Source organism: Dryobates pubescens, chromosome 19, assembly GCF_014839835.1.
Source record: "Dryobates pubescens isolate bDryPub1 chromosome 19, bDryPub1.pri, whole genome shotgun sequence".
Classification (NCBI taxonomy): Eukaryota; Metazoa; Chordata; class Aves; order Piciformes; family Picidae; genus Dryobates; species Dryobates pubescens.
The window spans coordinates 22059972-22077201 of NC_071630.1; the positions used below are offsets into that span (position 1 = coordinate 22059972).

Here is a 17230-nt window from a genome sequence, read left to right on the forward strand (position 1 = left end):
CCAGCTTCTGTCTCTTTCTCCACCTGTTTTCAAGCATCACCCAGTATCTTCCCATTCGACTTTCCCACTAAATTTGACTCATTGATGTGCTTGATTTAAACATCTTCCTGCACACAGGAAGCCCAAACGAGGCAAACTGCAACAGACAAATCACAGCTAGTGACTGGAACTAGAGTACTGTTCTTCCAATTGCTAGGGCATGCAAAAAAAATCAGATGATGGAGAAGTAACAGCTGGCTTTTTATCGCATTCACAGCACTAGCTCCACTACCCTCCAAGTACCTACAGATTCTGAATTGCTGTGGACAATGCAAAAATGAACTTCCAAACTCTATGGTTTTCCTAATCCAACAAAGTGCCACATTAACCCCCTCTCAAACCCTGCACACCTTAACAGGAAGCAAAGGAGCGTATGTTCTTCACAATGACACCCGATTTTAACTTCACAGATGTGCACAACTGGGTGCTGCAGAGATCTGTGTGGATTCAGGAAGAATACTCCATTGCTAAGTTAAATACAGCTAGTTCAAAGACAGTCAAAACCAACTTCACTACAGTTGCACATTCAATGCAACCTCTACTTTTCGGTCACGTCCTAAAATCACAACACCTAAGAGTTTGTGTTATTGTCTCTCTTCCTGCATTCTGTTTCCAGTTTCACAAGTAAAACCTATGTCAGACAACTGTTTCCTCAGCAAGGATCACAAATGTGCTTTGACAAAACAGAGCAGACTGCAGCACACTATACAATATGTACTGCAATAAGAACGTGACTACAATCTTCGGTCTGCCAACGAGCAATACCAGCAGCGTCAAAGAGACTTACTTGCATGGGAAGAGCTTGTTATCTCCATCAGTTTTGGAAGAGAGCGGAGGTGACCTCGGAAAGCTACTCCGGGGAATTCTTGCCCCAGCTTCACACGAGGACAGTTTACATTCTGAAGCATGAAGTCTCCTGGGCAAGGCCCATCTTGTGACATGCGTACAGTTTTCCTCATTCTTAGAAATCAAGTCTTTGGTCCTGGACTGGAGCTATGTGGTGTTAGTTTTCATCATGCAACACTGTTTTGCAAGGAACATTTCTTAAAGAGGGAGCTATACACTCTGCAACAGAGAATAATTTATTTGCCTTAGTGCCTATTGAATTGCAATTGTTAAGGCAGGCAAACTATATTCCAAGTAGGTTAAGGTTTCCTCTTCGCTTGCTTCATTGCTTCTCACCGTTCATCATCTCTCAAGAATTAAGGCATGTTATTTCTGAATGCTACCAGTTCTCTTCCAAACCAAAATTCTGTTTGCAGCCACCATTACAACTACACAGCTTATCTAAATGTTTCCCTGGAGTTTTTAATGCTCCCTTGCTCAGGTACAGACTCGGGTCTGCAGAACAAGGTTCAGCATGGTGTGGATCACTTGAGTTCCATAAAACATCAAAGACAGTTCATGGAACAAAACCTAAAAATCCTAAATGTGCATACTCCCACACATGTAAACACACAAGCCCAAGAGACAGAATGAAAGAAGTAAATGGATGTCCAAACTTTTATCTCAGTGCCAAGAAAAAACACCATGGAAAACTGCAGCGGATATTCTATTGACTGGTCCTGGTTTGTTCTTCTCCAAAAGGTTTGTGTTGTCTTTACTTCAAAACAAACAAAACAAAAACAGAACAGAAAAAGATTAAGTACACAGAGGACAGTGTTCACATTATTGCTTTCCTTCTGGAAGGATATTAGGCCAGAGAGACAATCTCACTGCTTGAACATGTTGAGTGCAAGTCTTCTATGCAAGCCATTGTATTTTCCTTGGACTAAGGGATGAAACCCAGAATTTAGATAGACTTAGAGGCAAAACACATATATGAAAGTAAATAGAAGACAGATTAGTGAGGATAAATGAAAGATGAACAATTAGGCACAGTGAGTCTACCATTAAGAAAGACCAAGGAGTTTTACAGTGATAAAGTCTACTCAGCCAGACTACTAAAAGAATAATCAGCCCTGTGAGAAGGTGGGAGGTAGAAGCAGGTTGCATGACTCAACCTGTTGACATTTTATTCTCCTCTACTGTCAGTTTCTGAACTCTTAAAGAAAACCACCACACCCTTACTTCTTTATGTTCAGTTAAATAAGGGGAAACTGGTATGTCTTAAAACAACTTCAGATCTTTCCATTTGGACATGACTAACGTAGAGAGATGCTCACCTTGTTCTTATGGAGGCCCTATCTACATGAGAAGAGACGCTGAAGGAACAGATGGTCCTAGTCTGACTAGCTTTCGTTTAGACAGCAGCTAACAGAAGTGAAAAATACAGTAGTGCTAATTAAGCAGCAGTAAGGCTTAAAATATTAAAAAGTATTCCCAAGCAGGCTGAACTTTGATAACAAGCTTTGTTTCTGCCACTGTGCTTTTACAGGCAGATATCTCAGCTAATTAAATGCAAGTTGGTAGAGGCACACACACCGTGCTTGTGGATTTAAAGCAGAACACACAGACTCTCAGACACACTTTGCTGGGCAAGAAAACTGGGCGAAGCTCCGGATACGGCTATGACCTGCGATGATGGGATGCAGAGTTGCCCTAATCCTCCCTACTTGAAATCTTGACAGCTAAAGGTTAACTGAGGGGCTACAATTCTCCACGGCAATTTCTCAAGAATCACTACAAATCAGAATTAGAACTTCAATGCTAGGCCTGACAAAGAAACAAACCTTGGTGGTTTACTTACCTCTTTATTACTGACAAACAGCAGGTATTTACTAGAAAACCATCTCAAAAGGACAGCCCAACACTCCTCCCTTCAATGCAATTTAATTTCTGGAGCAGCAGAAGAGCTAAGATTGCACTTTTAAGTGTACTATGCATGTACAGACTCCCTTGTGTACACCACAGTACAAAATGATTGTGATGTAATAGCGTACATAGCAGCTAGCACCCCTTTTTCTGTCATTCACACACTATTTTACAGACACCCCTGAGCACAAAGCCTGTGAATAGCTGCAGACACAAACTGAGCCATTTTCATGTGTAGAAAACATTTAAGCTTAGAATTCATTTTAAAAAAATAATTATTATTTTTAATTAAAACATCATTCATCTTGTAAATATTCTAAGATTAGAAAGGAGAGTTGATACCCAAGCAGTTGGTGCAGACTTGCTTTAACCTGATTTCAGCTATCTAAATAGCAGTCAACTAATCATGCAGGCTCTCTTCTTACTCAGAGATGGTTCAATTAGCTGATCCCCCCCCAGTGCCTCTCATGCGCATGCACCTTGGTATGCTGCATATTACCTCTAAACAGAGCTAACTTAAAACCCTAATTTACAGATGGTTTAAGGCATGCAAAATTTATCCCACTTTGGAAAGCAAGTCAGTTCAGTGCTATTTATGTTTTTCCAGATTTTCATGCATCAAAATGTTCTGCAGATTTTGACACAACTGGCAATTAGGCCAGAATTCAGTTTCATTTTTTGACCACAAAAAGAAAATAGGTTTGCTACGTTTACTGTTCTCACAAGACCTAGGGGCAAGTGGATACACCCAAGACAGGTATTCCATGGAGGGGGGAGAAAAAGAAGCATTAGAGGAACAAAGGGATTGCTGCAAACAGGAATAATTTTCAGGTAGAAAAATTACCTGATGATGCAGTGAAGAAATATATTAGTCCCAAGATTATTTCTAAAGACATGTTTACAGCCTGAAAGTTAAACCTTTAATACAGAAAAAGCTGTCTGTGTCCATTTTTATTACACTTGGGTGTTTCGGCTTGCTTCTACAGAAGAAAGACAGTTCTAACAGTTCTTGAGAAAGCACTTTTCAGATGTAACAATGGTACTCCTTTCCCAAGCACTTGAGATAAAACTTGCTTCCCTCCATAGCAGTAATGTTTTGCAGAACTGACTATTGGTGAAGAACTGAAAACCCTAAACAAGTTCCTTGGCCTTTGCTAGTTAATACCATTCCACACAAGACCATGGGCAACCAGATCTTTTTCAATGAAGGTGGCAGAAAGCATGAGCTCTGTTGCCAGGTAGATCCAGTATTTTATGAAATTAACAGCCACCACTGCACTAGGTAACAACCTGTGCTCCAGTAAGGCTGTATGAGAGGGGGAAAGTGTAACAGAATGAAAGGCCAGACCTCTACCTGGATAACTTCTGGGCAGTACTATCAGTTACACTGATGACACCCAACCCTCACACGCCAGGCTCAAATGCACACTCCCAACAGAAAGTGCAGCTTAAAGGCCAAACTACTGACATTCATGGGTTTTTAAAGAATATAGTATGTTCACTCACAATGTTAAGACTAGTACATAATATTATTTACTTCACTGTTAAACTGATGCTGTCATTAAAGTTCTGAGGTAACTGAATTTTACCCAACAAGTGCAGGTGCGCTTGCTACACTGCGGACACCGTGGATATAGTTCTAATCAGCTTTGGCATCTACAGAAGTGACAAAAACAAAGCAGATTTTAACCAAAAAGTAAATTTAAAAGCTGCATTGCTGATAATACAATAGTTCCACTCTGAAACAATTGGAGTTTTAGAGAGTGCGTTTGTTTGTGCTCTTTACAGAAGAAAAAGCCAAAGTGCAACACTTAGGCTGCAATACAGTACAGAATTAAGTGTACAACTCAGCAGAGAATGCTGATGGTATGAAGTTACTACCAGACTTCTACTGTACTTTGCAGAACTAGATTAGAGAACAGCTTTACCAGTTGAGTTGGCTGATAGTATACAACTCCAAGGATTTAGCAACTGAATTACCCTGTGTTTCAGAAAGTGTGACAATGTTATTCCCCAGTGAAGACACACTGATATTTTCAGAACACTATAATCTTTTGCAGGTATTAATACCAACAAGAAATACTTACCCTTTAGCAATAGCTCTTTGCCATTTCCAGTAATTTGGTTTACCATTATTCTTCTTTCTGCTCTTAGGACATGCTTTAGTAATTGCCTTCTCTGTGAAGTCCTGAGGATTGGACAAGTTTAATGACACTGTATTCCCAAAAGAACTTTTTTTTCCACCTCCTCTGACAAATTGCTGGCTGCAATGCTGACTGGAACTGATCTCTTTCAGGAAGCAAAAGGGTTTCTTACAGAAAGCTAAGCTAACACCGATATAATCCTGGCATTATAATCCTTTCAACAGTGTGAAAATATCCAAGTGTCAGGATCTTACTGAAAATGCTATTTGTGAAATCCAGACCTAGCCATATTGAGGAAGCACCTTACCCTCTGTTTGCACACATCTGCTCTGCCACAAATCTGCTGTGTGCTGAGTGTGGATGCAGACAGCATTTTAAACCTGCTAATGCCATGAAAAGTGTAGCTCTGTGACGTTAGCCCTCCAGGCATTTCAGCTTTCAAGTGAAAACAGTGATGCATTTCTTTCCATCTTCAATACTTTTTAATATGTTCATCCATTAATGGCCAAATCATATGCAAGATTACCAAAAAAAAAAAAAGGGGGCCACCAGCATGATGAAATGAGGGTTTATGTAAGATACTTAAGGTAAACACTAACTTAATGATTCTAAGCACTTCATAATTACCTGAACCCACTCCCTTCTGCTCCTTCATGAGGAAATCACTGGATACCAGCACACATCGCACTGGCACTCACCTAGGTTATGCAGTAGGTGTAGCCACCTAGACTGCCTATGTAATTAAAGATGCTAAGACACTTCTGAGAAATTGGATTTAGGAACTCACATCACTTAGGAGCTTTCATTCTATAACCTGTCATTGCCAGCTGAAAGAAAGAAGAAAAGAAAAAACCAAAACCAAACAAAACACTATAAAAACAACCTTTGTACTTCACTATAATCCACTTCAGAGATTCTTTCATGTGAAACGATTCCAAATAATCTGTCATGACTATCCTCCCTGAAACTCTGTCCCTTCACATGCATGAAGGCACCTCAGATACACCACAGGGAGGAGGATTCTAGCATTTTCCTTGCCACAGGACGAGCCTCTTACCTTGCTGTCAAGTGTTCACACTTTCCCTGAGACAGCAATAAACCTCTACAAGATCAGCATGCAGATTCCAAGTAATAATCAATTCTCTCTTAAAAGTAAATACAGAGAAATGTTTTCAGCCCTATCTCTGTTCATGGCTATGCAGTAAGAAAGATGGGGGGAAACAAGAACAAAAATAATCCATACTCAAAACCCCACCCCACAACACAGAACATAATTTCAGACATATCTGCTCCCTTCTCCAGTTCCACGTGTGCCACAAACAATTGTACACAGGCACAAACCATGGCGTTAGAACAAGCAGATGTAAACAGTGACCATCAAGTCAGCTCTAAACACTTCCTACAGGGAAGAAATACAGAAATAAGCCAAGGTGCTAAGCATCTCCAGTCATACTGAACAGAACAGTAAAAGGAGATTTAATTAGCTTGAAAATGGCATTGCATTACATACAGTAACAGACATCTACTATCCATTGCTGTAAGACAGTAAGAAGCCATCTGTGATTGGTTACCACTCTGAAGCCCTGAATGTTCTATTAGTGTTTTCACTTATCTCACATGGAAAGTGTTGAACATCAGGTATTTCTTACATTTGAAAAGTACTTTGTTCCATGTGAAAACAAAGTAAGAGATTTTAACTAGGGGGAGTGGGGAGAGAAGGAAAAAAGGAGGAAAAGAAGAGCTAAGGTTGTATATGTTCCAAGGATGAAGAACTGACCTTTCAGTGTGAAGTGCTATGAACAGCCAAAACTCACTGTAACTCGGGTCATAATACTTAAAGAAAGTACAAGTCAGCATGAAACTTCTCCAAGTAAAGGAAGTCATTCCATCCCACTGAACACTTCAGAGGGTGGAGAGCACTCTGACACTGCACATGATAGGCAACAAACCACAGCACTTGTAAAATGCATTTATATTCAAACAGACATTCATAAAGAGCTCATGGGTCTTTCAAATTAGCACAAAATATTTCACACTGTGCAGCACAGCACAGATCAAGACACAGTGGCTTTTATCATCATTTTACAGACAGTTCATTGGAGCAAACTGAGTACAGCATGTTTTCTTACAGAAACTCTTCAACATTAGATCATTTGTCTTCTGCTCCAGCAGTCAGGAACTAAATCAATGCGACAGAATCTAAGTCCAAAGAAACTCAGGTTCCTCTAATGGTGCTTCTGCTCCTGCTAGACACATACTTCTATGACAAAGACCAGAATACAGTTTCTTAACAGGGCAAATGTAAAATATTGCAATTAAATTATTCTCCACGTGTTGCCTTGAGTAACAGCTCTGAAGCTCCCTGCATGTGCGTTAGAAGACATCTTAACACAAAGCAGACAATCAACCCTCTGTCTAGTTACATAGTGTTGGGGTTTACCAAACACTGCTCAACTGTACCTCCCTTCATGTTTGGATGCAATGCCCACGAAATTAATCCCTGACATTGTCACCACATTCTCTGGAGCATACATCCACATCAGAAGTGAATGGCTTGCGTCTGGTTTAGGCAAAGTAACCAAGACATAACTTATGTGCATGTGGAAATTGAATTTGGATAAGATTGGCAAGGGTTAGCTTGTGATGCTCTAAAACCAGCTGTGTCCTGGAGATCATGCCCCAGTACAGGGTGCAGAAGACAAATACCAAAGGAAAGTAAGGGATCCTCTTGGTGGGGAGACAGACAAGTAACATTGCTGCTAAACACCTCACATCGTATAATCACAGACTGGGGAGTGAAAACCTTAGCAGAAGAAAGCTGAAAAGATTCAGGAGCAAGAAGGTTTTTAAACTAGACCTGCAAACCTATCAAAGAACTTCTGCCTTTGTCATTTGCATCAGGTCTGGGTAAAAATATATACTACAGAAATTACTAGTAAGAGTGATGTTAGTTGTTATTGTTTAGAAGTGGATCATGAAGGAAAAGCTCCTGAGTGCAAAGGCAGAAGGAAGAAGAGAAACAATAATGTGTTGTCCTCCATCAGAGGCATCAGCAGATAACACCATCTTCTTGAATCACTCAAAGTCCTGACTGAGATCTGAACTCCTACATGGAAACCCAGCAGTGGACTTTGCACACAGCAACTAAACTTGGGGCTGCTCAGCTTGCAAGCACAGACAGGATCACAACACAAAGCAGCACTGCCATAGATAATTTTATGAAAAACAATTATACTCCAGGGCGTAAAAATTGTTTTACTGCATCAATCAGCAATTTCAAGTATGCAAGAGCAAGCCTCAACAAGTTTGCCCTCCTGAAGAGTTACTCTAACTCAGCAAATGGGCACTCTAATAGCACACCCTAAGTCCTTTTTTCCCTTTGACATGGAAGACAAAAGTGTGAATAGTCTAACCTGCTTTACAGTAAGTAGATACCTGTGATGACTGAGCAATTCTCTAAACACCCCAGATAAACACAAGAAATTGCTGGCTCCTGGTAGGAGATGAAAATGAAGGCTGGTAATTAGAATGTAGAAAAACAGAGTTTTGTTCTGGCATAATTAGCTTGAACCTATGCATAGCAGAGCATGTCTCTGCCCTACACACAGATCTCTGTGTCACCTCCCCTCTGCCAGGATCCTGTTATACAATCCCTGCCAGGGTTTCCTGCGAGGCAGCCTCCAGCATCAGGTTACAGCTTTGATTCTCATTTTCCAAGTAATCGATGGATTGCATTATAATTATATTACAGACCTCGTGTCAATCAATGACAGAGATTGGCTTCTAGGACAATGTAGGTCACTTGGGTGGAGCAGGGATAAGAGGCCAAATGAAGCATTCTGGATTCAAGGGGATGGACCTGTGGCACTAACTCCCAGGGAACACTGGCAAATTCAGAATCCAAATACCTTTGGAAATGCTGCTAGGCCATGCCTTAAGCAAACAAGCTTCCCCAATTCTTGTCAGAGCACTGTGATCGCCAATACAAAGGCAGGATGATGACCATCTCCTCACTAGTACCAGCAATCTCTTTCCTTATCCCTTCCCCAAGCTGCCCAGCACAGCCTGCCTCTCATCTTCTGCTCAACAAAATGCCATTCCATCTACATTTCCAACAAGTCTTAGGTTGCCTCCAGTCAGCGAAGTATAGCCAGCTTGGCAAAACTGCCAAGTTATCAACCTTCCCCATTCATCCATAAGCTAATTGGGGCAATTAGCACTTTATTCTGCACATCCAACCCCACCTCTCTGTCCTACAGAGCACAATGAAGACCAAAAGATGATTCAAAAAAAATTCCACCAAGTAAATAGCAACACAAATCGGGGTGGGGGGTGGGGTTGGGACATTCCCATAACTGTCCTAACATACACCTCTTCTGCTCGGACATGAATTAAGACAGCTGGAAAGTAAACAGCCTTCTTTTGCAGGCCAAACCTAATACCTACCATAAAAATCTAAAGCCCTATTATATGGCCTATCAGGTAAAAAAAAAAAATGCTGTTACTTTAACTCCAATAACTTCTTTTTATAGCTGAGAAGTGACAGTTTGAAACTCAGAAAACAAATGTTTATGTTGGTCATAGATGCAGTGGGCAGCCTACAAACCTCTGCATAGGCGTGAAGTGGATGGCTGAAGGGGACCTGCACCACATTACAGCGTATGAAATGCTATGATAGATCATATCCAACATACAGAGAAGTTTATCCTACATGTATTTTAAGAGATGTTATTTTTCCTGGTCATGTGGACTTTCTGTATTTAAAGGCATAATGTATTAAATTTATGTCAAATATTTGATTTTGCTTTCAGACTAACATTTCTTTGTGTCTGCCATTTCATTATCTGGATTGCTTAAAAAACAGATCCTGTTTGCTCAGCATTCACTGCAGCAGCCACTGTGAAAGATGCACAGTCCTCCATGCATGATAAAATCCAAGCATACTGAAATAAATCGTCCAAAGCAGCTCAACTGAAAGAACAAGAACAGTACTACTCATTGCCAAGGGATCACTTGGCATCATTCACACAGATGCCTACTGAAAACCAGCAATAAAGAGATTTTACTAAATCAAATGACAAAAAAAGACTGACACTTTCTTATCTGGGAGACTAAAAATCAGCTTAGTGCAACGAAGAGATTCAACATTCCTGATTCAGAGGTTACTGAAGTCAATGGAAATGCTCCTAAAATGTAATTCCAACAGGCTTCAGACTACATCTTACAGTGGTGCATTTTTTTCCCCATAAAAGACACCAAAATTTATTTGGATTTCTTCAGAAAAGTGAAGAGATTTAATTAAAACATACAGCCTCAGCAAATTAAAATCCCCACACTTAGTCTCAACTCAAGCTTGAAACGGGCACTTAGCAAGTCAAAAGAAGAAAGCATTTACAAGCAGAATTAAATGGAAAATTCATGTCTTTTCATGTGTAATTGCTTGGCCTTCTAACACAGGTGTCCTCCAAAACACAACAAAGTCAGCAGCTACAGAAGACCACCAGAAGGTTGTCATGGTCTTCATTTCTTGCACCGTACAGAGCCATACATACACTGCTACAGGACTTGCTATCAAATCACTTAAAGACATATCATGAAGATCCTTCCAGAGTGTTTCCAAATGTCTGAAATACCAGAGAACCCACAAAAAGGGCCATATTTTTCTATATTTAACCAAGTCTCCTGGCCACCAGCAGCTGGCAGCAAGCTCCCTTCGGTACCGGACAGCTGCAGCCTCTCCAGCTCTGTCTAAATCACTGCACATATTAGAAGAAGAATGCGAGACATGCTTAGCAAAAGTAACAGTTTATGCAGTAACATGAACTTTTTTCTTTTCCTAGACAAGCATTTGTATGGATTAATTGAACCTAACAAAACTGCCTGCTGCTAAAAGAAACCCGAGGTGTCTGCCATGGACTCTACTAAAATGAGCTTCTTCAGGAAATTCCTTTGCTGCCAGGCTACAAAGAAAGTATCATCTCTTTCACCCACTCAAGTGTTATGAACAGCTAAATGCGTCACAAAGACTTCTCCACTCTCATTTTTTACATACCTCACTCTTATCTTTCCTTATCTGAAGCAAGAGTCCACTTATCTATGCACCTGTATTGAAACGATTCTGGAGTTTGGCACTGTTATCAGTGCCCTGCTAAATATCAACTGCACAAACAGGAAAAACAATAAAGGGCTTCACAGGGATCATCTTGCTGCTAAGACCCTTTTCAGGATCTGCATTTCAAATTAAAACCACTGCTGTCTATCTCACAAGTATTTATAGAACAGGAACAAATATTGACTTACGTAGCACTGACAAGACACCTTTAGTATCTTCAAATTTACCTACTCAACTTTACAGAGAAGGAAAACAGCTGCTTAGCAGAACAGGAAGACAAAAACCCCCAACTTTTTATATCAAAATGAAACAAAACTGAAGGAGACGCAGTCTTCGTACCATTTACAAACCACCAGAAGAGACAACTCACTGACATCAGTGTATTTCTTTCCTTCCTCCCATAGAATTCAGAGCTTCTGCCTCAACTCTTCCCCAAGTTCCCTCCTCCATGACTTTTCTGCAGTTCTGAGGCGATACGAAAAATGCTGAAGGTGCTCATGCTACACAGGTTCTGCAAAAATATCCTGCTATGAATTCTGTAACAGCACCATTAACCAACACTGCTTCTAACAGAAGTTCTTGAATTTAAGATAACCTAAAATATATTTGGACACATGTATCTGTCACCCCTCTTCAGCTACAGCATCTAAATCGTTACATGAGTAATCTTATCTTATCTCTGGACTTTGCCAAAACACCTACACATAAGAATTAAGTGCTTTGAGAAGGAAGTTTTGAATTATTTATGTATCTTCATTGAAAGTATCTTCAGATATATTTTATGTGATCTTTATTTCAAGTCTTGAAAAGACATTAAGCCTTTACTAGTAAGTTGCCACATACTAAAAAGCAGTGAAGCAGCAAGAAGTTTAAAGTAAATGGGCACTGAATTTTCTTTTTCCATCTTCTCAAAAATAGCTTCTTGTAGATGCTCAGCATAATCTGCAGCTGCACGAGAACACTGTACATATTGATGCAGACTGTAAACATGAAGAAAATGTCTCAAGTCCAGCTACAACTCTGGACTCAAAAGAAGACATGTGATAACTGGAACATAAGCAGAGTAATTCATTGGCAAAAACCAAGGGTGGCAGCTGACCAAAGCTGGTTAATGACACCAAGCTGATTAGTGTCTCGTTTCCACCAACAAAAGTCACAGGAAGATAAATAACTTCCCACAGGGCTCATGACATTGCTGCACTTTGGTTAACAGGGAGCATAATCACTGTGGAGCTGAGATTCCTATTATACCAAAGCTTATTTGGTTTTTTTAAGCAGTTTCCAGGCCCCACTGTCCCTCTTCTTACCCCGTGTACCGAACCTAACGTGCTGGCATTATTTCAAAGACCAAAGAGGTGCCAAATTCACATTTCTCATCCCTGCCGATCCATAAAGCAGGACTCACAAGTTCATCACAGGATCACAAGATAATTCTTTGTACTTCTTTTTCTAAATGGAAGATGTCAAAATCTATTACAAGCAGTGGCAATTTGGTGGAACCTGCTTAGCAAATAAAGACTGATTTTATTCACAAGCAAGCACTGGAGCTATCTGGGAAGGCTGTTATTGCACACTGACTAATGTCTTCTGATGGAAATGGCTGACAGAGAAATTCTCTGCAGAATGGCTCCACATCTGCAGTGTTTAGATGACAAGGCATCACTTGATGTCACAAATAAAGCAAAATGCAGAAAAAAACCACTCAAAACCAAGGCTACGGCAAATAAAAGTTGGAGTGAAAAGGTCAGAGTGAATTAAGGATCTGTCTGAATTATAAGCAACAGCCTAAGAGACTGTGCAAGGAATACTGGACAATGATGCCATTGCTTTACTCAGTGTTACAGACCAGCTATAAACAGCTGCATGACCACCACAGACCATAGGCTTGCAGGGCCATGCCATTACTGAGTCACTGTAACCCATCTCTGATCAAACTGAGCAGCCTGAAGAAGTGTTTATGTAAGGTTCTGAATGGCAAGCTGATAAAAATCTTCCCAGGAAGAGTCTCCAGAACAACTTCAGCCAATTCTTACACTGACTACAGTGGCACTACTTGGATGGCATGGGAGGTCTGGACAATCAACATGGCTCAGACCGCTCTGCGCAGTGCTAGCATGGATCATATATACTTTGATAGGGCCACAACCCAAAATTCTGCTACTGTGCCTCATCTGGAATCAGGAGTGGCACCAACACAAACAGATCCCTCCAAGAACCCTGTAAAGAGATGCACAGAATGCTCTGGAGGGTCACTTTCTGGCCTCCCAGACAGTACTAATCAGCTGTGAAATATGAAATACTGAGTCTTCAACAAGAGCTTCAATCTCTACCATACTGTATTATCAATACTCCTCCAGTCTGAGAGACTAAGGTGTCTGCATGCAATGTGGATAGAAGCACCAAAACCCAAAGGAGTAACATGAGAGTTCAGATTCCACTCTACAAAGCCATAAACCCCAGAACCAAGAAATCAAGGTAGAGGCAGAAAAGGCTACTGAGGAAGAACATGTTTCTCAGTACAAGTAGCCAAGACAATATATGTTTATATGTACACCCTCAGGATATGAAACAACACTTAATTACTGTGAAAGTAAATTACAAAATAGAGGGCAGTTATAGCTCAAACAGAAACAGAACTAACTACTATATATTAATAGAGGTGTTAGTAGATATTTGTCAGTTTTACAACAGTCTCAGCTAACTTCCAGCAATGTTGCAGTCAAGACAGCCACAGCTCGCCAGCTACTGATAGGCTGTGACAGGCAGCTGAGCAGGCTGAAGTGTATCTTGTGGACACATCCCACAGGCAGTCTTCATATCCAAAGGACAGCCAGTCTGATTGACCTGGGTAAAGATCCACCATGGCAGTACCTTCTCCAAGTCACACTTACCAACACACGGACAAAGCTGGCTGGAAAAAGTACTCCATGAGACCTCCACCTCAACCTGCTCAGACAGGTGAGCTCTACATTAACGAACCCTACAGTAAAACAGACCATCTTTACAAAACAAAGTCAAGGCCCTGCACAGCCTTCAGGGCTAGAGTCCCAAATTGTCTCCACTAAGAGACATGTTGATAAAAGCACCTATCTTTGATCATTCCAAAATGCCCACACTAGATCTGGAAATAACCGTAATGGACATGAGGCCTATGTAGTTACTTTGTATATAATGCAAAATTCCTTTGAAAACTAACATTTAATGAAAGAATGGCACATGTTGAAGACTGATGCAGGTTCAGAGGACTGAATAAGGTGACAAGGCAGGAACCGGACCTTGATCTCATGACAGTTGAGTATCGCTCAGCAGAATTATGCTATTCTCTTCCTGAAGCATAGGCCTGGGCAGTGCCGGCTCCCTTCAGGGATTATTGTACATCTAATAACATTTGCATTCCAAAAACTCTGATTGCACAGGTGAGGAAGAATAGGTCAGGTGTTGACTGATTTTCTTTTTGTTGCCTAGAATCACACATGATTCACAGAGGGCAAGTCAGATGCATGGAGCCCATGGGAAGATCCTCTAAAGGTTACAGTACTAAACATAACTAAGGCAGAAAACAGGAAGATATCTCACAAACAGCTACAACAAGCTTTTACCCGAACTACTCTACTCTCTGAATCGGTGTCCACAAACACCACAAACGCTGTTTTTTAATTGATTTTTAAAAATTGATTTATACCCAAAAGCCACAGCAAAACACAAAGATTGGCTGAGCAGAGCAACTAGCTGCCTGATAAAAGAATGTATTTCTCACCACCCAAAATCCCCTCCAATTTACGTGATCCTATTCTGTAACTGGAATAAATTAAGCACTAACAAAAAGCAGCTCTGCCTTCCCGGGCAGTTATAAAAGCCACTCAGACACAACACACATGCTCTAGTATCGCAGGGCTCGGTTTGAGGGAGAGAGACCTTGCTGGGCAGCTGAGTTTTTCAAGATGACATAAGAAAAGCAGAGCACTAAGATTCGTCTACTGTAACTGAATCCTCTCCCACTCCTTTAGTTTGGCAGTGCAGCGCTGCAAATATTTGCGGGCATCTCCACATACTCTTATCGCCTCTTGGAGGCTGCAGTTTGTGGGAGCAGTGATAAGGCCCGTCCCCCGAGCCGGCCCCGCACGCCGCTGTACCCCCGGGCTATCAACAAGTGACTGCGGAGCGGAGGCTGTCCTCGGCTCCGGAGGACACCCCGTCCACCCGCATCCCATGGGACCCACCGCGGCCCGGGCCACTGAGGCTGACAGCGCCCCCCTCCCAGCATTCATCCGGTAGCATTCACCCGGCGACCGGGATCCCCATGGGCCTCGCCACGGCGGCGCATCCCGGCCCCAGCAACGGCTGAGCCGCCGCCCGGCCGGGCGGATCTCGCGGGGGCTCCTCCTCCGGGCGCGCTGCTCCCCGCCGCCCCAGAGGACCGCTGCCGGTGCCCCTGCCTTTGTCTGCCGCCGCCGGCGGTAGCGAAGCGGAGCGGGGCAGCCAGGCTTGACCTGAATCCTCCCGGGAGCGGCCAACACCGCCGTTCCCCCGCGCCCCGGCCGTGTCCGCTCACCGTCGGAGCTGACTGTGTCGTAAGAATCACCAGCGACAGGCGCCGCTGCTGCCTCCCGGTAGTCCACCCAGCTGAGCCCTTCTACGCTATCATACTCGGCGCGGTGCTTGTCCTCCACCGGTACCACGGTGAAGTGCGGCATGGCTGGCGGGGCGGCGAGGGCTCCCCGCGGCACCGCAGCGAGGCAGGCGGGACGCGGCGCGAAGCCGGCGGCGCATTCCTGCCCTGTGCGGTCACTTCCTCTCAGGAAACCGCGCTCCTCAACTCCACCCATTCCCCTCCGAGCGCCGGGGCGGCAAGGCGGCGCGGCGGCCGCCGCCCCCGTGGCCGACGGGCGGGCAGGCCGGGACCGGAGCCGCCCCGCAGCGAGGACCGGGCGCGGGGGAGGGAGGAAGGGGTGTCTCTCCCACCGGGCGGGCGCGATCAGCAGCAGGAACGCGGAGGAGGGGCCGCAGGCGGCGAGGCGGCGCGGGGAAGGGGGAGCCTTTCTCTCACAGTCATCGTGACAGGAGCCGGGCCCGGGGGCGGCAGTAGCCGCGGCGCGCTGGGAGGGGAGCAGAGCGGGGCGGGGAAGGGCGGGCCCCCTCCGCGCCCTCTGCCCGCGGCCCTCCCTCGCCGGCGCTGCTGGGCCGCCTTGGGAAGCAAATTTCCCTCTGCCGTTTCCCCGAGCCGCCTCCGACTCCCTCCCCCGCCGTCGCCATTTGCTGAGCTAAAGCGATAGGAGGGCGTTGGCGCGCCGCGCCCAGGCCCGGGGAGGCGGCTTCGGGGTCGAGGGGGGAGCGATCCCCGGCACGGCGGCAGGGCAGTTCGAGGACGAAGCATCTGGCCAAGTGGCGGTTCCCTGGGGAAAAGGGGTGGTGTTTGTGCATCCTCCGCGCTTCCTGGCAGAGGCGGGGTGGTCGTAGAAACCCGGAGAGAAGTGTGTGGGGAGCAGATCAGCGAGCGGTAAGCTGGCAGAGCCCCCGGATAGCTGCGGGGCTGGGAAGGAGCAGGGCCCGCCAATTAAAAACTCTTGACGACTCGTAGCCCTGCCAAACCCCAGGCTTCTAATCAACACCAACCTGATGAGCGGTGCACAGCCAGGCGGAGCGGGTCTATTTTTGTGCAAGTTATCGTTAACTTCAGCTGCGGCAGCTGTCGCCGCTTCCTGTGCTTGCGGCGGCAGCGCGCTGGTTCCTCGTGCGCGTGCACCCCCCGCCTCCGCCGCCTCAACCCTCTGACAGAAGGAGCGAGCCCCGGGGACCGTGGCTGCGCAGAGGCGTGGGGGTGAAGCGCGGCTGTGGGGAAATCTGCATGTTAGCTGGAGCCGAGGGTATTTCTAGTTACATGCAAAGCAGACAGTTGCTAAGGCAGCAGACTGCTAGGGCAGGTGAACTGTGGCCCTGCTGCTCAGGCTGGGGCCTGGGAGCCGGCGTTGCACCATTGTTTTGTCCCATTAATGGGGGCAGTGGGGTGCGCCACCCCCTCCCGGCGGCAAGGCGCACGCCACAGGCGGCGGGGTCCATAAAGCCTGGGGCATGCCTGCCTCAACCTCTTGTTCTCGAGGGAGCAAAATTCAATTTTGCCTTCACATTAGAAAAAGCTGGCGCCAGCCATGGCTGTCTTTGCCTTAATTTTTTATACATGGAG

At 44.2% G+C, this 17230-nt stretch overlaps 1 protein-coding gene across 3 annotated transcripts in view; it reads right to left on the reverse strand.

Moving 5' to 3' along the window:
- Positions 1-16077, reverse strand: part of SLC12A4 (solute carrier family 12 member 4) — a 47189-nt gene extending 31112 nt beyond the window's left edge. The window contains exon 1 of one of the 3 annotated variants that reach the window (XM_054169965.1): positions 15602-16077. In XM_054169965.1, coding sequence (XP_054025940.1) covers positions 15602-15875 — 274 coding nt within the window. In that variant the 5' untranslated portion in view covers positions 15876-16077. Of the gene's footprint in view, positions 1-826; positions 1105-4880; positions 5267-15601 lie in introns of those variants that run through there. The other 2 variants (XM_054169966.1, XM_009899136.2) reach the window with 2 other exon arrangements.
- Between the last annotated feature and the right edge of the window lie 1153 nt (positions 16078-17230).